The sequence below is a fragment of the Eucyclogobius newberryi genome, unplaced genomic scaffold (assembly GCF_026437365.1).
Source record: "Eucyclogobius newberryi isolate DKJ021-1_F unplaced genomic scaffold, fEucNew1.0.hap1 SCAF_124, whole genome shotgun sequence".
Lineage (NCBI taxonomy): Eukaryota > Metazoa > Chordata > Actinopteri > Gobiiformes > Gobiidae > Eucyclogobius > Eucyclogobius newberryi.
In genome coordinates, this window is record NW_027315751.1 from 121415 (window position 1) to 141825 (window position 20411).

The 20411-nt window shown below is 41.0% G+C and overlaps 1 protein-coding gene across 2 annotated transcripts in view; it reads left to right on the top strand.

Moving 5' to 3' along the window:
• The window catches only part of LOC140357106 (helicase ARIP4-like), a 67597-nt gene extending 47186 nt beyond the window's left edge, over positions 1 to 20411 (top strand). For both annotated transcript variants that reach the window (XM_072442024.1, XM_072442025.1), the window contains 21 exons: positions 2370 to 2598; positions 3134 to 3267; positions 3371 to 3544; positions 5627 to 5829; positions 6267 to 6449; positions 6848 to 6981; positions 8115 to 8317; positions 8993 to 9196; positions 9286 to 9424; positions 10168 to 10345; positions 11350 to 11559; positions 11648 to 11766; positions 11846 to 11961; positions 12094 to 12193; positions 12810 to 13015; positions 14202 to 14371; positions 14627 to 14823; positions 15626 to 15819; positions 15987 to 16076; positions 16151 to 16246; positions 16356 to 20411. In XM_072442024.1, coding sequence (XP_072298125.1) covers positions 2370 to 2598; positions 3134 to 3267; positions 3371 to 3544; positions 5627 to 5829; positions 6267 to 6449; positions 6848 to 6981; positions 8115 to 8317; positions 8993 to 9196; positions 9286 to 9424; positions 10168 to 10345; positions 11350 to 11559; positions 11648 to 11766; positions 11846 to 11961; positions 12094 to 12193; positions 12810 to 13015; positions 14202 to 14371; positions 14627 to 14823; positions 15626 to 15819; positions 15987 to 16076; positions 16151 to 16246; positions 16356 to 17209 — 4133 coding nt within the window. In that variant the 3' untranslated portion in view covers positions 17210 to 20411. The remainder of the gene's footprint in view (positions 1 to 2369; positions 2599 to 3133; positions 3268 to 3370; positions 3545 to 5626; positions 5830 to 6266; positions 6450 to 6847; positions 6982 to 8114; positions 8318 to 8992; positions 9197 to 9285; positions 9425 to 10167; positions 10346 to 11349; positions 11560 to 11647; positions 11767 to 11845; positions 11962 to 12093; positions 12194 to 12809; positions 13016 to 14201; positions 14372 to 14626; positions 14824 to 15625; positions 15820 to 15986; positions 16077 to 16150; positions 16247 to 16355) is intronic.

Below are 20411 nucleotides of genomic sequence, written 5' to 3' on the forward strand. Positions count from 1 at the left end.
GATCCTTTTGCTTATCCATAGCTTCTGAACCTTTTGTCTTGCATGCATTAAGTATTTCTCTTGGCTGCCTATGACTACAGATTCCGGGACTTTTAAGATAACTCCATTCCTTCCCATAAACGTGGACCAATAACATTTAAAATTGATGTATGCCTCTCCCCTCTCCTTCCCTGTACATCTCAGGAATCATTACATAACTGTCCCTTTGCTGAAGCCCTGTTTTCACTTCGATATGGGAACTCGTAAACAAGCATCCTTTTTGGACATTACTGAACCACACAGAGCTTGAAGAAAAGGCGCCACTTATCTCCCTTTTTAGATGTTTGGTAACTGTCTGCTGAGTAAAAAAGAAAAAGTAAGTAGAAAGACGTTGGAGCTATTACTGACTACAAGGCATCCTGATTTTTCTTTTGATCACTGTCCACATGTTGTTCTTCTTACATAAAGCCAGCGTTTGAGTGTGGAAATAATGCTGTAAAACTCAAATAATGCGGTGGCTTTAGCTTGTTTGTTTAAGATATTGAAATGAAAGACAGAGGAGGAACATTTGAGGAGGATGTGGTGGTGTGGTAGAATCGGATGCAGTTGAGATTGGTGGATTTGGCCTGTAATGTCTGATTCATGACATTCGATCCCCGATTCATCTCCATAGACTTGTCACTGATGATGGATCGTGGTTTGAACCGCTGAGTCACTTTTTCTATTTTTTTGGCTCCTAACTCCTGTGTTTCTAGAATTGGTTCAACTGACATCCTCGTTGGGCCTTTAAGTTGCTGTAATGATATTTATTCATACATTGCAGCTCAATCGTTTCCAACAGTGAGATTTTTTTTATATTAATTGTGGTTTAAGGAAAGAATTCTTATCTTTGCTATTGGTTGACATTAAAAATATTGGTAAAGATATCTACTACACAGGCCTGTTCTTGCTTCCTTTCAATAACTAAATCGCAGTCATTTCTCTCTCTTTTTTTATGTAATGGAAATGCTACTGTTCAGTTGTGTCAGTTGTGTAGGGCTGTGTAACTACCGTATTTTCCAGACTATAAGTCGCATCAGCCAAAAATGCATAATAGAGAAGACAAAAACATGTACAAGTCGCACTGGAGTATGAAATGTGGTTGCAAGTGTGAAAATAACAAATAATATCACATATAAGTCGCTCCGGTGTATATAAGTATGAATATAAGTATAAGTTGCACCCCGGCCCGACTTATAGTCCGGAAAATACGGTATTTGATGCTCAACAGGTCCCTCTTGAAAATGAGACATTTCTAGAGCCTTATCTGTACGATTAAAGGATCAATAATGAACATTAGCAGATATTTGAACTGTAAACAACTCTACACAATATTGTTTCAACAAATTCAGCTGGATTTCTGCCTCTCCCCCTCCGAGCAGAGACGGGCTGGACAAGATCCGGGCCTTGTGTAACCATCATGAATATTACACTTATGAAAGACGTCAACAACAAGCGTGACATGTGAAGTGTGTCCAAGGAGAGTGCTCGCGTTGGCAAACAGAGACGCAGCCAAAGAACACGGTTTAGAGATAAATCGGCGCTCTGGACTTGTAGAATCTGGGAGAGGAAAAACTCACATAAACACGGCTCAATATCTGAAAAGGCATTGGATTTTCTATTGCGTATTGGACTGTTTCTGCATAAGATCAAAAGCACTTATTCTTTGGACCACCACCCTGACGACCTCATTTAAATTAAACAAAATGGGATGTTTTAGTCCTTTTTATACGCACAGTGATAAGCCCAGGTAAAAAACATACTTAAAGCCCATTGAGGGATTTGCATATTGGCACTTATTCACTAATTATTTACATATCCTCCTTAATACCTCATGTTCTGTACTTTTGCTCAAGTGTACTTACTTGGTTACACAACATCTTTCCCTTTGTCCCATTTAAACAATAGTGTATCTACTTGAAACATGATGTCACTGTCTCCATGTTCTAACTCCCATGGGAACGCACTGAAAGAAATGTTGGGTGTGTCAATTAAAATACTTTTCATAAGTTGGTGTCGATCAGGCGTTTGCAAATATTTCTGTGCTCTATTCATAACTGGCTTAAGGGTAAATGGAGTGTGACTACAGTTAATTATAATACCTGCGCTATTATAAGTCTTATAACAATAATCGTGGATAAGTTAAATAAGTAAATTGGCAAGATTGTGGTTGTTTAACTGGTTGCTTTTTTGGCATGTTGATGAGACTTAATGAGGTGTGTCAATGTTTTGGTATTACAGTTTGTTTATTTGAATATTTATAGGTAAAAGTTTGATCTGTAATTATCTATTTGACGATTTTGACAAACCTGCTTTACTAAAATATATTTGTATTTTATTTTCTGTTGCAGACCAGTCCCACCACAGCGCCCCCTTCAGCTCGGAGAATGAGACACAAGGAGTAGACCCGGGGGGGTGGCAGTGCACTTCTCCCCAGTCGTCCTCTCCGTCTAGGCCACTCCTCTCCAGAGACCACACCCACAGGCCCGGAGACTCCGCCCATGGCCAGAGACCCTCCCACACGCGGGGTATCACCAAGAAGAGGGGCTCCAAACCACAACACATGAGACGCAACATCAGGTACATAAAACTGAAATGTTATTACTGTAAAAACTGTGTAACCCCAGTTCTATGCATATGAGCGTGGAGTAACTGGTTGTAACCCCAGTTCTATGCATATGCGGGTGAAGTTACTGGTTGTAACCCCAGTTCTATGCATATGCGGGTGAAGTTACTGGTTGTAACCCCAGTTCTATGCATATGCGGGTGAAGTTACTGGTTGTAACCCCAGTTCTATGCATATGCGGGTGAAGTTACTGGATGTAACCCCATTTCTATGCATATGCGGGTGAAGTTACTGGTTGTAACCCCATTTCTATGCATATGCGGGTGAAGTTACTGGTTGTAACCCCAGTTCTATGCATATGCGGGTGAAGTTACTGGTTGTAACCCCAGTTCTATGCATATGCGGGTGAAGTTACTGGATGTAACCCCATTTCGAATAGTATGGTACTAGTTATTCATATATAATGTATAAAATAATAGTAACACTATAATAATCATTGGGATCTATTACTGCTGTTTTTTTTATGCTTTTGTGTCTTCTCATTTATAGAAAGTTGCTTCGTGAACACCAGTTGGAGTCAACTACTAAAGTAGCCCAGCAGGAGGAGCTAGAGAGACGGAGGCGACTTGAACAGCAAAGACAACAGGACTATCCCTTACCACTGCTGTCGGAGTACACTACAGGTAAATGCCATTTAGTGGAGAATAAATGTAGCCTATTTTCATTTTAAGAATAATCACACAAGTTAACTCTTTATTTGAAAGTAATAATTGCCTTATTCTGCAGCTGATGTAACAAACCACTTAAAGCCATCTTCCGTATCCACGGCAGCAGCCTCTCAACAGGAAGTCCAGGTCCGTAGACAGAAAGTGGTCTGCTTGAACTCCAGCAGCACAGGGATTAGAGAAGAGGACTGCAAACCTGAAGGACTAAACTTAAAACAGATCTCACACAAAACTGGTAAGAATCTATTCAGCTCATGGCTCAGTGAAAAGCAAGGGAAATGTAGTGGTAATGAGAGAACCAGGCATAAACATTTTAGAGACAAGAGTCTTTAATTATAGACAGCTCTGAGCCTGGGGCTGGAATACAACTCTGAAGACATGACTCAATGACATGTTTTTCAATTGGTGATAAATATGATAAATAATGGTCTTAAAATGAAAGTACTCGGGTCCCATGCAGTCGAGTTTATTATTAATATTTCAAGTCTAATATTTAGTAATTTGCTTTTATTTGTCAATCATGGTCATAATCAGAAAATACTATAACTTTGACCATAGAAGCAAACTTGAGGAGCCTAGCAACCCCAAGAATCAATGCAGCTGATTATATACGAGTTAAACACAGCATCACGATTCAGTTACTTGCACTTATCCCCGTGCAAAGTGCTCGTACAGACGTGTAAATAGACCTGCTTTTGTGGATTAGCTGCTCTTGTTCAGAATATTTAACTTAGCCACTGGAACAGGCAGTGCTGAACTCCTCTGTCCGTGCATAAAGAAGCATCCGGTATTTATCCATGAGATGAACTGGTGTTTATAAGTGGCTTACCGTTTAGAATGTTATTAAGAGAATACAGATAATGTTGACGTTCTGTTCTGAATAATGACAAAAATCTCTCCTGTATCTTCACATTTTTGCATACAAACCTAATCATAATCATTTTAGTTTAGTTTCTTTCATACGTCACTGATACAAATTAAAAAAAAAACAGATAAACTTTTAAAGTACTATTTTAAAATGTTTCTTAAAACTTTTCTTTTCGTAAGTATCTAAATTCAAAAAGCCTGGATCTTATTATGATCATCTTTGCACAATGTCGTTACACTTCATTCCAATTCGATGGAAAAAAAGACGTTATTTCAACGGAGGAAAGAACAAAATGAGTCAAATGGAGCTCTATATTAAATGGGTACAGCTCATGTGTGTTGTGCATGACATTGTTGATCCTGTGGCTCCTTGTGAAGTGCAGTGTGTGTTGGTGGCACAGTGACATGCTTGTATAACCCTCCTCTGTACACTTTAATCCACTTGAATAACACATGGCTCTTATATAAGGCCTGTTCACACTGAGCGCCCGCTTGTGTAACCTGCTCCAGCGACTCCCACCAGCCTCAAAACTGGGCGATGCCATACATTTGAATATCAACTACCCACATCTCAGAATAGTAAAAGAGTTTCTTCTTTTGTGAATTGTGCAAACAGCAAATCGGTTTCAGATAAATAAATACCAATACATGACATTTTTCAGGGCCAGTTTATCGCCTAAATGGAGCATTTGATTTGAAAGGAGACTTGTCATGCTTTTTTCAGGTACCTATTATTGAACTATAACATAAGTAGATCATGTAATTGGCTCGAGCCATGAAAATGGCGAGAAGCCATAGACGCAATCTAGTACTAGAGCTAAAGATTAAAGTCTAAAGAATAAAGACTGAAGAATAAAGGCCGAAGAATAAAGTCTATACTACACGCAACGCAGTGTCGGGCCATCGCGATCAAAACACGGGCGCACAGCGTGGGCATTATGTTCACATGATGTAAACTGCAAGATTGATTTAAAATGGTTTAGTAATAGAAACAGGTCCATTGACTTGACTGAACACGCAGCAGATTGTCATTTACATGTTTTTATTTTAGAAAATTGTCTGCGTGACATTTTAGAACTTTACATGTGTCACTGGGAGTCTTCAGGGATGAGGATAGGGGATAGAGGGTAGGGGACATTTTCTGAGCATGCAAGAAGAAACGAGGTTAAAAGGTCAGTTGATTTTGCATAACATGTCCCCTTTAAAATAACATGAAATAAACTATTTTTTCTAACTGAGTCCTGATGACTACAACTGAAGCTTTTTTCTACTATGGAACACGCCTGGACGAATGAGGGATTACACCGACATGAAACAAACTAATTCACAGGAGAATATAAAACAAGAGGGAGACGGTTAGCTGCAATATATGAGGATGAGGACTTGTATAGTGTTGGTTAGTATTTATTTGTATTTATTTGTTTCAATGTTCTCTCTTCTCCCGGAACAGTGCTAGAGGAGGATGCGGCGGTTCCTCCCTCCAGAGAGAGCCCCTCAGAGGAGGGGGACTCGGAGTCCCACGGAGCCCACATGAATGACTCTCTGAACAGGCCCGACGCTCAGGGAAGAGTCCTGGTCAACGCCAATCATCCAGACTGCGACCCAGACATTTACCTTTCACCACAACTCGCAGAAGCTGTCAAACCACACCAGGTACTAATATACTCATTATGCATTATAAATAACATTTTTTTTTTAATTCAGAAACAAAATACAACAAAAGTGCAGAAATGTCACTTTATCCACTTATTTTTATTTCTTGTGGATTCGACTTGTAAAATGATGGAACAAAATTCAAGCATTGTGGGTTTTTTCCTCATTTTAAATCTACTCAAATAAAGACAAACTAGTGTTATGCGAGGTTGTGTACAATTCTATTATTGGCTTTATTTAGTCAAGTTGAGTTTATTTCATGGCAAATGTCACACTGCCTTTAGGGATGAGACTCGATTCCCTGATTGATTTTGACATCATTTATAATACATAAATTAACAAAACTACTGTAGCTCACGTCAGTACAAAGTGGATTCATCGTGTGTAGCGCTGCGTCTTGGATACGTGGTCATAACTTAAACTCGACTTGCTCGCAGGTCGGAGGCATCCGCTTCTTGTACGACAACCTGGTGGAGTCGCTGGAGCTCTTCGGCAGCAGCCCGGGGTTCGGCTGTATCCTGGCTCACAGTATGGGTTTGGGAAAGACGCTGCAGGTCATCTCGTTCATCGACGTGCTCTTCAGACACTCGCAGGCGCACACCGTCCTCGCCATCGTACCGGTGAGTACAGGAAGAATTTCTGTCTGTAAAAGCCAAACTGCGGTGGGCAACATACAGTATTGACATTTGATCCAAGTTTAGTTTTACATTCGATATTAAACACCCAAAAGAGTATTTAAAATACAAAAAAATACATGTTAGTTTATTTACACAAAAGAGGAGGTTATGCTCATTTCCATCTGCATTCCCTGGATATTGAATGTAAAAAATGTCGATAAACTACATTATAGTGTAGTATCAATTCTTAAAAGCATATGTTTTGTGTCTTTGTATGTCATTACCCTCCGTTCTATTCAAACTTGCCTGTCCAAGCACCACATCTGAACGCGTCTTACAAACCTGTGAAAATACTATAACCACACGTTCATATTTCAAATCCAGACATTCTTCCTGTGCAGGTGAACACTCTGCAGAACTGGCTTCACGAGTTCAACATGTGGGTCCCGGCGCCTGAAGCTCTCCCGCCCGACGCCGACCACAAACTCCTCACTCCACGCGCTTTCAGAGTCCATATACTCAACGACGAACACAAGTCAGTACTTAATCACGCTGCGCTCCCCTTCAGCTAAATATAAATGTTACAATAAATACTTTAAATTAATATATAGGAAAAACATGTAAAATCAACTTTCATGAGCTTTTTTAACTAAGCTAGGTCTAAATGAACCCTATGGCTGAGTGTTTTGTATTTCATAAAGCATGCAGGGAAAAGTGCACTGTCCCTTTAAGAGACTTGACCCAGTAACATTATTCTAGTTGCGTCTCTCACCCGTCTTACATAATGCCACCCGTCTTCTCTAGAACCTGATATGTTCACACTATAATGGGATGGTTAAAAAATTGTCTTTCTTTATCATTCCTGTTTTTTTGTGCGAGTAGGTTGGAATTTTAATTTGCGGCTGTGACTAATTATAGTACATGAAATTGTCATAAATGTCATTCAGTCGTCACACAGGTGTTGCAATGGCAGTCTGAACTTCCTACCTTATGACAGTATTTACAATTTCTTTATCGTTTATGATGGATTTCTTAGTTGCCAGTGGCACTGAGTTCATCAGTTAATGTTTAAAGTACAGTTTTCTTCACTTGGATTTATTTTTTAATGGCACAGGTGGCAATCCCTCAAGGCACACTGATATTATGTAAGAAGATGACATATTTAAATTAATAAATGAATCATATACAAATCATAATCGTATAGTCTGGTGCAGTATGTACATTCTCTAGTAGACCACCTGTTTCCATGGATTCTCAGTGTTTACTAAGTCTTCTCCCTCTGAGCCTCAGTAAAACACTTGGTTTTGTGACATTATAGCGAGATCTCCTGCGTTATTTTTAAGTCCATAAATCATCGCTACACTTATGGAGTCAAATTGTGCGTTCATGATAATTGCCTGTCTGCATTAGCATGTCAGGGGAAAGCTAGCATTTGTTTATCTCCCTTTTGTAATCCCCTTTGCTGCCAGTAGATGGACCCTGACGGATTTTGTATTTGTTTTTACCTTCTAAAACATGAGCTTGTTTAAAGGTCAATAACAATACAAATAATGTATAATACTTGCCTTTTAAAACTCCCTCACAAATCCTCAGTAGAGCGATAGAAATGTAGACCAATGTAAGCGTAAGTTACAGATGCATTTTCCTGATTTGACGTTGAACTTTCAGGAACACCACGAGCCGGGCGAAGGTGGTGCAGGACTGGTACCGGGACGGCGGCGTGTTACTGATGGGCTACGAGATGTACCGCCTGCTCTCGCTCAAGAAGAGCTTTGTGGCCGGACGCAAGAAAAAGAACAAGAAGAACCCAACCAACTCTGGGTCAGTGGTGGATGTGGACGAGGAGGACAGACAACAGGAGCTGCTCAAAGGTACGAGCGGCTTTTATCCTGACGCAGCGCAATTTTGTTACAGACCAACCACGTATACGTGTAAAATAGTGCAAAAAGGTTCTGCGACACTGGATGCTCCTCTAAAAGTCTTCACTCTCTTCTCTGTCTCATCTGCCCTCATCTTCATGCTCCTGACCCTGTTGAAATCCTGTCTCCTGACCCTCACAGTTTGACCACATCCACTCGCACAGCATTTTCTAACATCCATACCTTTTGCTTTTTACAAGTTTTTCATTTGCAATGGGAACGGAAAGCAATACGTGCACAATTTAGTGTGAACAGCAAAAAACACTTTGTAGCTTTGTCAGGGGTTAGATACCCTAACCCATTAACAATTCAAAAGTAAAATATGAACTGACATCAGACTAAAATACTAACAATTTTAAGTCTTTAGTACAAAAAATAATAATATCAGTTTGTTCGCTTTTTCTTTTCAAAGGATGGAAAAATACAATTTTCTAGTCTTAAAATTGTATTTGAGTTTCATAAAAAGTATAGTTTGGGGTCAATACATAAAATCCCCTACAGTACAATATTTTCATTCCAAAATGTAGAGATCACTACTACCTGGCATATGAAACGCATTTATAAAGTTGTTGTTGATGTTGCCAATACAAAAATAAAATGTTAACATCTTGATTCATCCGTCCACAGGGATAGAAAAGGCTTTATCTCGACCCGGCCCTGATGTGGTGATCTGTGACGAGGGCCACCGCATCAAGAACTGCCACGCCAGCACCTCCCAGGCCCTGAAGAGCATCCGCACCCGCAGGAGGGTGGTGCTCACCGGGTACCCTCTGCAGAACAACCTCATCGAGTACTGGTGCATGGTAGACTTCGTACGCCCGGACTTTCTAGGTAACAAATTCACTTTGACTGTGCAGAACCTTGAGTCATTGCTTCATTGTGTTGGATTTACATTGTATATTTGTGTGTTTTTTCTTCAGGGACGCGTCAGGAGTTCAGTAACATGTTTGAGAGGCCCATTCTGAACGGGCAGTGTGTGGACAGCACTCCTCAGGACCTGCAGCTCATGCGGTACAGGAGCCACGTGCTGCACAGTCTGCTGGAGGGATTCGTTCAACGGTGAGCGAGGTCTATTGTTGTCATGATTATAACATTTAAAACTCCATTTCAATACTTCAGAAAAAGCTTGATGCAAGATAAAGGCAAAGAAAAAGTTAAAATATTCAAATATTACCTTTTGGTCTCATATTAGTCTCAATACAGACCAATCTAACCCTATTCAGGAAAGATGAACAAATCTTCTACAGTGTTGATATTTGAGTATCTAATTTAAATACTAGGTTTGAATTCAACATTGAAAAACAACATTATATTTTTTTACAACCCTAGTGTGGCCTTTAAACAATATTAATGGTAATCATGGCAAAATATCTGACAGAGTGGAAATGACTTGAATTCATAGAATATATATACTGTTTAGAGTTTTTTCCCCTAGAATATTTTATTTTGTTAGATTTTTGGTCAGTACAGATGTCTGACTATGTTCACAAGTACAACAAAATCTGATTCTCTAATTTATCTAAATGATGTGCATATCTCAAAGATATCAGAGAGACCATGAGCAATAAGAATCATTTGAATAATATTTTAGAGATATTTCAAATTAGTCAAAAAGAAATGCTCAATATAAAAAATCTAAACTAAATCATTCTGAACTATTTAAAACGAGATTCATATTCTGAATTCAAACCATTCAAACTCATGTGGATATTATCTTGTACAGTTTGGAGGTTGCCATAATTCTGCAGTGGTTGCATATTAAAAATTGCAATAGTAATTCTGTTGTTTGTACATTTCCACAGCCGGGGTCATGACGTCCTGAAAGAGCAGCTCCCATCCAAAGAGGAGCACGTGATCCTGGTGCGCCTGTCTCCCCTGCAGAGGGCGCTCTACACCGAGTTCATGAACCGCTTCCGAGAGGCGGGGAACACGGGCTGGCTCAGTCTGAACCCTCTCAAAGCCTTCTGTGTCTGCTGCAAGGTAACGGCCTTATATGGGATATTATGTGTGATTTTCACACTTGCAACTGCATTTCATTCTCCAGTGCGACTTATATATGTAGTTTTATCTCTATTATGCATTTTTTGGCTGGTGCGACTTATATTCTGGAATGGTACGGTACTCTTTACAGCTCGGCCCATGCAGCTCAGGCTCGGCTTAGATTGGGTATATTTTTGAGTATACTGATTACGATATTCAGACAAAATGCAGAAATGTGTTAAACCACGTGATAGTTCAGGTTCAGGACAAATGTGGCATGTATTTTTGTAACACTTTTGACTATAAACAACATACTAAAACTTTGCATAGCTTCAAAAAACAAAAAAATCATGACATTATCTAAATTTTGATATATTGCTCTGCTCTAACTTGGAATGTTAATTGTGTTAACTGTTTTTTATCCAGATAGAAACATGTACTTGACCTAGACAATTCAACTTATGTCAAGTTAATTTAGCTTTGATTAAGAAAAGAAAATCAACCAATAAAGGAATAACACGGCATTTTCGCATCCTCGCTACAAAGCAATTTGCAAGCAATAAAGTGAAACGACAAGTCAAACAAATCTTAGTCCATCAAGTAAATCGATTGCAAGTGTTCACTTTTGTAGACATGGTAACATTTAAACAAGCAGAACAGGACACAGAGAGTGACGAGACAAAAACAAAAGGACTAAGTCATCTAAAGTAGGTCTATGTCCCTGTGTGCAGTGGTTCCATTTGTTTTAGTAAAAGTTTTTATTTCAGTTACATTGTATCTTCCATTTCATTATTACTTGTATTTGCTGCAGCCATAAGTACAATCCACAGGTATCCATCTCTCGTTTTTACATTTTACATCCTAAGTACATACAATTCTCCGTCAAATATTTATGAATAATAGTCATCCCAAAATAAAGGTTAACATTATTCCTCCAAAAGCCAGATTAGATTTAGTTTATATGTGGTGGACAATAATGGAAAGTGCGTTTGTTCGTCTCTCAGATTTGGAACCACCCAGACGTGTTGTACGAGGCTCTGCAGAAGGAAAACCTGGCCAGCGAACAGGACCTGGACCTGGATGACATCACTTCCTCCCGCTGCCACGCGACGGCCAATCAGAAGCCCAAACCGCTGGAGACGCCAAACCCCATCGGTGGACTGAGTCTGACCCAGATGCAGGAGAAGGCCAACCAGGTCATCACGTACGAATGGGTGCGTGCCTTAATTTACCCCCACGATTGCAAGAAACACGTCTGGATTAACGATTGTTTTTTTCTTGTTGTTTGTTCTGCTTTTCCAGGCAAAGGAAATTATGGACGACTATAAACCCGGTGTCCTGGAGAATTCTGCTAAAATGGTTTTGTTGTTTCATTTGATTGAAGGGAGCGTGAGAAAGGGAGACAAGATGCTGGTTTTCAGGTAGGACTAGGATTATTCTTCAAAATGCACTGTCTGTAAATGCAACACAATATCTGATGTGTTCTCTTTCCTCCCACAGTCAGAGTCTGTCCACGCTGACGGTGATCGAAGAGTTTTTGGCCAAGCAACCGGTTCCTCCTTCGCCAAATTCAACCAAACCCAACCAGAACTGGGTCCGAAACATCAACTATTACAGTGAGTAGTATTATTAGTGGTGATTAAAGCGCTTCCTCCACTTCATTCTCCATTGACTAACAAAGAGTGCTGCCACCTGCTGACATTTTTTGGAAACTGCAGTGTTCATTGGGTTTATTCCTGCTTCTTCAGGACTGGATGGCAGCACGACAGCGTCAGAGAGAGAACGTCTCATAAACCAGTTCAATGACCCAACAAACACATCGGCGTGGGTCTTCCTCCTCTCCACCAGGTGACCACAGCACTAAAGAAACGATCAAAACTATACCCGCGATGCACCAATGTCTGCAAAATGTACTTTATTCTACCCTTCATTAAAGATGTTTCCTTCCCGATACTGATATTGATACTTTGCTTTAATTATGTTCTGTAGAACAGCACCACTGAAAGTACATTTGTTAAAACTCAGTTTATCACAGTATTTGTCCAAATTCTTCAATTAACTATGGAACAGTACAGTGTCCTTTTATACTGATAAATTAGTCTAAACTTGAACTGATATCCTGGAACCGATACTCAATCCTATACATTTTCCTAGATTGGTTCCAGTATCGGTATCGGACCGGCCTATTTATCGCTTGCCATTTAATTGTAATCCAAACCAGTGGTCCCCGACCTTTTTGGTCTGAATCGAGTACTAGCAGTGGTGGAAAGAGAACTAAGACTAAAAAGTACTGCTCTAAAAATGTGACTTACATAAAGGCAAGAAGTACACGTGGAAGTTCAGATCAGTCTTTGATACAAAATGTTATCCATCCAACTGTGTAAAAACTGTTTTAAACTTGTCCGCATTTGTAACCATTCCATATGAGCAAACCCGCAGTCCTGACCCTCCACGTGTCCTGCAGAGCCGGCTGCCTCGGGGTGAACCTGATCGGGGCCAACCGCGTGGTGGTTTTCGACGCTTCGTGGAACCCGTGCCACGACGCCCAAGCCGTGTGCCGAGTTTACCGTTACGGCCAGAATAAACGCTGCCACATCTACAGGCTGGTGTGTGACTTCACCCTGGAGAAGAAGATCTACGACCGGCAGATCTCCAAACAGAGCATGTCCGGTGAGGGATGAGTCTGTACTTTTCTTAATGACGACTTTACTATTATTACTACTTACTTTTCTTCTTTCTGATCATAATGTACTACTTAGGCAGTCTAGACTCGTTTAAAGGCTTTGTCATCAGAATGTTAACAATTCTGGAGGCATAAATGCAAAAATTGGCAACCATGTTTATTTTTTTGTGTAAAAATGACATGTAGTTTTGGATTTGAATGGAATGACATTTCTAGCCTCAAAATTGTATTTGAATTTAATTTCAAAAATAAAGAATTTGCGAACATTTTTGTCAAGCAAAATTCAGGATTTTGTCTCAGTTAAAAATGCTCAGAGTCTGTAATAATTTCCTATTAAATAAATAGATAAATAATGTTAAAAACAACAACTGTAAATGTCTTTAAACCTGGTTACTTATTTCGGAGTGTTTTTCATTTGACGAAACATTTTGTGATATTCTGAAGTTAGAAACGTTTTAATGGTCTTTCAACAACAACAAAAAACATAGTAAAATGTTATAAGCACCAATATGTTTGAAGTTTGCCACAGAAACCTGAAATGTGTCACATAAAGACGCCTTGTGCTGGTGACAGGACGAGTCTCTGTGCGGGACGAGTCTCTGTTCTCTGTGCAGGACGAGTCTCTGTGCAGGACGAGTCTCTGTGCAGGACGAGTCTCTGTGCAGGACGAGTCTCTGTGCAGGACGAGTCTCTGTGCAGGACGAGTCTCTGTGCAGGACGAGTCTCTGTTCTCTGTGCGGGACGAGTCTCTGTGCAGGACGAGTCTCTGTGCAGGACGAGTCTCTGTGCAGGACGAGTCTCTGTGCAGGACGAGTCTCTGTTCTCTGTGCAGGACGAGTCTCTGTGCGGGACGAGTCTCTGTGCGGGACGAGTCTCTGTGCAGGACGAGTCTCTGTGCGGGACGAGTCTCTGTGCAGGACGAGTCTCTGTGCAGGACGAGTCTCTGTGCGGGACGAGTCTCTGTGCGGGACGAGTCTCTGTGCGGGACGAGTCTCTGTGCGGGACGAGTCTCTGTTCTCTGTGCGGGACGAGTCTCTGTGCGGGACGAGTCTCTGTGCGGGACGAGTCTCTGTGCGGGACGAGTCTCTGTTCTCTGTGCAGGACGAGTCTCTGTGCAGGACGAGTCTCTGTGCAGGACCTACTGTGTCTAACCTTCACTCTTCTGTCCCTCAGACCGTGTAGTGGACGATCTGAACCCAGTCCTGACCTTCACTCGGAGGGAGGTGGAGTCTCTGCTTCACTTTGTGGATGAAGAACCAGATGCGGTCCAGCTGCTGCCCGGGAAGGGACTGGAGTCTGTCCTCAAGAGGGCGCTGTGCCTCTACCCACACCTCATCACCAAGGTAAAGACTTACACACCGTGAAAGCAGTTGGACAGTTTTGTTAAAGTCTTTGCTGTGAAGGGAGAATGTGTTAGAGCGGGAGATCAAACCAAAGACCAGCAGAGACTCAGAACAGCCTCTGGGCCTCAGAACTCCTGCCATGGACACGATAAACGGATACTTTTTGAAATGTACTTTTGGCAGTAGTAAAAAGAGCTGTTAAAAATGTCATTGAATGTAGTCTGTAACCGTGTATCTCCTGTTTTTCTTCTATAGCAACCGTTCGCTCACGAGTCTTTGCTGATGGATCGGCGTGAGCTGAAGCTGAGCTCTGCAGAGAAGAGGGAGGCGAAGAAAGGCTACGAGGAGGAGAAACGTGCCTCTGTCCCGTACACACGGCCCTCCTACGCCCACTACTATCCCGCCAGTGACCAGAGCCTCACCAACATCCCTGCGTTCAGCCAGAGGAACTGGTCAGCCAATGACTGTTTACAAAAGAACATCTAAATACTATTTTATAAGAGAAGATTTAGATTTAGAATATGAAACTAAACCATAAATAATAATACAAAAGTACAGCTGAAGGTTCAAATTTAAATCTGGCTTTTGTTGCAGCGATAAAATGCAAATATAGGATTGGAATTGTCCATTATGCTTGACCTTGCAAAATGTCCAACATAATGGACATGAATCATGTTGTATCGTTATCGTGCTGCACTAAATATTCATTTAGTTTTTATTTTGAGCTTTTATTGCTCATATTGATAAATACATTTGTTGTTATAAGTCCATGAAAAGTCATGGAAAAGCTGTTCAAAAACCTGATGTGTCGCCCCTTTTTAAACGGTTAGGGTTATAAAGGGTAAGGGCTAAAGGTAAGGGGTAAAGGTAAAGGGTAATGGGTAAGGGGTAAAGGTAAAGGGTGAACGCTCTGCGCGTCTTGTAGAAACAATATGTCTCCCACTTGACGCAGTTTAACTCTATTCTTGATTTGCAATGTACATTGATAAGAACCAATAAAGATGATTAAATTAAGCCAAACTAATTGACAACAAAGCAATTTTAAAATAAAATCATGTTGGTCAAAACTATGGTTAAGCTAATAAACATCCTGAGAATAAAACACTTTATAATTAGATGCAGACAGTACACAACTATTTGATTCTGACCATAAAGATGAAATGTCTTTCAGTTATTTCAGTGTAATATAATATCTATATCTTTATATAAGATATAAAATATCTTTCAATCAATCATGCGTTCTCGTTTCCCCAGGCGTCCTCCTGCTCGTGTTGAGGACAAACCTGTGACCAGTGTGCGTCCGGTCAAGTCAGCTACAGTTCCCATGATGCCTCGCCTGGCCACAGACCCCACCCCCAACTCAGACTCCGCCTCCAAACTAGGAGGGTTTCCTGTCAACTGTCTGCAGAAGGCCGGGGTGGTCGTGCAAAAGATCGTCACGACGACTGGTATGAGATGAATATCATCCAAATGTGGAAATCACCTCATCATAATGTCATTTAAAGATGTGTCTTACTTTTATTGGCAATTTCACAATATAATATGTTAGAAAATTCAAAAACGATGGATGTAATTTCAGTATATTCAGTAAGCGCTGTTTGTGTTTCTCCTTCAGACATGGTGATCCCAGGCACCACCAGCTCCACAGATGTTCAGGCCAGAATCGCAGCAGGAGAAAGTATCCACATCATCAGAGGAACTAAAGGTAAACAGTTCATTTGAGCGTGTAATAAACATGTAATAAACTGTAAATGCTTCACTGAGCTTATGTTCTCTCAGGGACCTACATTCGAACCTCAGATGGAAGAATCTTTGCCATAAGAGCAGCAAACAAAGCAAAAGCACTGGAGGAAAAGGCAACAACACCACCCAAAGGTACAGTCCTACCTAAACCACTTCAATGTTGTAGTTCAGTCGGCCTGCTGTAAAGTGCATTGCTGAGCTGATTTGAAGTTAACCATGTTTTAAACTTACTCCTCTCTAGACTCTCAGCCTGAGCCCGAAGACCTTTCTCCCAATAGAAGCAACAGCAGCGCGTCACCTGACAGGAAGCTGCCGTCTCTGCCTCGCCCAATGTCCCCGGATAGCCCCGAGATCATCGACGAGCTCCAGCGCTACACCAGAGCCCCCGAAGAGAAACCTCAACCCCCTCAGCTCAACGGCACGGCCCTTCCCAATATGGCCGACGTTACTTCTGCCTCCGCTTCGTCCGCTGCTCCCCAAGACTTGCGCGTCGGCTCCAAGCGCAAGTCCTCCTCTCCCGCGCCGGAAGAACGTCCCGGCAAGCAACCCAAGGCGGGCCCGCCACACTCCTCGGCCCCCGCTGCGTTAGCCTCGCAAAGCTACCCGTTCAACAGCGCGTACCCCCTGCCGCACATCGCCTTGAACCCCGCCGTTCTCAGCCATTCGCTCTACATGAATTCGCCATATTTCCAAGCGTCTCAACTGGGCGAATCTGGCTATTTGTACCCGGATATCTCCACAACAACTCCCACAAAGTCCATTTCGACCGCCACCACTTCGGTGTCGCCCAATCCCAGCGGCATTCCTCCGTACATGCTTAGCCCGAACGTGGCTAGCTTCTCCGGGATGCTACCTCCGAGTTACCCCATGTCGTACACGCAGTCGTTGGCCAGTCTTTACTCCAAATCGATGCTGAACGGAGATTTGCTCGGGCCCACTGCCACGCCCGGCCCGGCTGGCGCCAGCTTTCTCTCTAAATTCCCCACAAGCACAGAAACAAGCAAACGCGAGTCCGTGCTCGTCAACGGTACTAACCTCAGAAGCGCCAGCAGCTCCGATAACGACGACGACGTGATCGAAGTGAAAGAGGATTAAAGGACAGGATGTGTTTGAACGTTTGCTTGCGTTCTTCACCGGGGTAAATACTGGTGGCATTGCGAGGCCATTAGGGAAGCTAAAAATGCTCATTGCTGTGCTAAAGCGGTTAATTAATAGTAACAATTTGAATCTCCAAACTTTTTTTTTTTTTTTTTTGGACTGTGGGCTTCCGCATCGAAATCACTGGACTCTTTGTAAACTGCTGTGGATTAAGCCTGCAGTGACCCCGTTAGGCCGCTAATTGTACTGCATAGAAGCGCTAGTTTCTGCTTCGCTGAGGACCTTTTCCGCTTACAGAGTTGGCATTAACTGCTAGTAGCAACATCGTGTTCTAAATGTCTCGTCGGTTGTTGATTCTTGCTACTGAGAAAAAGCATTTTGAATTGAAGTGGATGTATTCACTGCCAGGACATGGGAATTGTACAACCTCGAAAAAAGAAAAAATGGGATCATTTTTGAGGCTTGATTTTTAAACCAGTCGCAGAAAAACCTTACACTTTAGCAATGAGAATGTAACGCTAAATGCCTTTTCAAACCAGGCCTTATTTTGAATCTTGACCTTCCCTCAGACCATTGAAATCTGTTTTCTCCTGGTTATGTAGTTGCATCGACAGATACTTTCACTTCTTAAAACGATTCTCCCTTTTCTATAGTTGTATTGCACATAAATGTTGACGTAGCATCATACAAATTACCTCCAAATTCCAAACTTATTTCGTCTCCGGTTAAGCCATGAAAAAATATTTCAATAAAATAAATAGCCCAATTTGAATTTATTTTTTAAATGCTTCTACACCAATAATTGTAATTAGTTTTCAGCTTTCATATTAATTTGACCTGAAGATATTACCCCAGATGCCGTTCTATTTTAGTACCAATACTGGCTTAAAGATAAAATGATAAACTGATAAAGAAATTCATGTTTAAACTATGATGACCTTGGTCTGAGGGCAGAAGTGGAAAGATCTGTTTGTTTTTTTGCATCTATATTTATGTGAACCGATTGCCTAAAGAAAAAAAAGCCAGAAAACGAGGAAAAAATTCAATTTGTAGAGGCATTGAAATATGAACAATAACACATAAAACCACTTTGCCAACAGAAGATGCCTTTTACTGCCTCCATCTGTTTGAATGTGAACGGTGAGAGGAAGACGTCTCACCGCCGGCAGTCTCACTGTAGCCTCCAGGACACAATCATGCAAAAGACTCAGTCAAGCCTTTATCATGAGCGGAGACGATGGCACCGTGAGCGCAAACGCCTTCGCAAACAGGAAACCACAAAATGGACTCCACGGTGACAAAAAGATCGTAGATTTGAAAAGTTTGATTTGATGGAGTGGTTCTTGGACTAATATTGTATCTCAAGATGTAACGTTTGGACATATTTTGGTCATATTCATAGTATGAGCTCGACAAAATGTATTGAGTGTTTGCTAATTATGGCTTTGGTAATGATCCAAAATGACTCCATCAGGCTGGACTTTCTAATGCGTCAGATACTTTCCACTCTGTTTTCATCTCATTTCATCTCATTTCGTGCGGTAACGTCTTCATCATCGTGAAGCAAACTTATTCTCTTATTTTTAAGCACAAAAGATTGAAAGGTTTTACAGTGCGTATATTTCACTGTATGAATAAAAGACACTGTAATAGCATTTAGGTTTCAAACTGGGAAAATAAGGGTTTTCCAAAGAGTGGGATAATGCAGGTGGAATATGCATGACAAGAAGGGGTTTCCATGGTTACGTTTTATTGAAAGTATCATCTATCAAGATTGTACCTGTAACTGCGGTGAATGTTGACCAGTTTTGTGATGGTTGAAATCCTTCAAAAGACACATTTCATAAAGAAGCAGTATTTTGTTCTCCACATGTCCAGCTTTGACTTGTACCACTCTTTGGAATGATAATATATAAGAATTTAAGTCAATTCCACAACAGTTCTTAAAAAAACAATTCAATCAACAGAAATCCAAAATTGCAGTATCTTCCAAAAACGTAGCTCCATCTTCCATCGTCGCATGATTCATAACCAGCTTTTTAAATGTACTTCTTTTTACAAGTTTTATGGATTTACCAAATTGATTTTATTTATAACAGTTAGTATTTATTCATTATTGTTTTGTATTTTTTGTACAATTTTGTCGGGTTCGATTGTTGTCATGTTTGCATTTGTGTTCATTTTGTTACCTTTTGTTGTTACTTGTTTCTCATCTGGACCAATCAATCACTGCAAAAGCACAGTTTAGAAATCAGCATAGTTAGCATGCTAGCATTCTGCCAGGGAGGAATTGTGGGTGTTCTCCAGATTTATTTGCTTTTCATAAAAAATGTTGTCTTGTTTTGGACAATCTTAAGCTATTGTATTGACATGATTTGAGTTGGATTAGGATTTTTCTTGATCAACAGCAATACGGCCTTTTCACGATACCGGGGCAGGGGAGTAGCTCGCCGAGGGCACCAAATGTGCTGGGGCCGGCCCTGGTTGAGTGTATTTACAGATTGTACAAATGACTATTACCCAATTGTTAACAAGATTGTGCTAAAATCCCAGTGGGCAGAATGTGCAGCATTAGTGAAGCCGTAAGTATTCTCTGCTTGGACGCTAATTTGCCTTATGAAATTAAAAATAATATGACAATGAATATGTAAATAAATGTATGGACTGTCATAAAGGTCCATACATCCTCAGTAGCAATGTGATTGATCGAAGTCGTCCACCATTTTTCTTCGGTCAATGCCCAGAACTCTTCCAAAGCTAAAAAGGCAACACCATCCTAACTAACATGTAGATCATTTCCATCACAGCATGGGCAAAAACATTGGCCTTGGAACGTCTTCAGCTTGTGTTCATCGCAGCAATAGAGTCTTAAAGGTCGTTCTGTTGCATGTGTTAATGACACAGAACACAAAGCCACTTCTTACAATGTGACGGCAAGTGCTTTGTCCCGTGTCTGTTCTTTCTTTTCCATATCAAAACGTGTACGTTATCCTTTACAGCAGCCTTGGATTGATACTTGAATTTATTTATTTTACCTACAAGCCGAGTTTTGTCGAAGTGTGAGGCGAGCTGCTGCTGCTGTCTGTAGGGAACGAATCAAAGATGTGTGTGCTCTTCTGTTGTCAACGGATGATGTCTCCGGTTTTACTTTAAAAGCCTTTTTTGAAGTTTGTAAATAAAGAGAAACCGTTAAAAATAA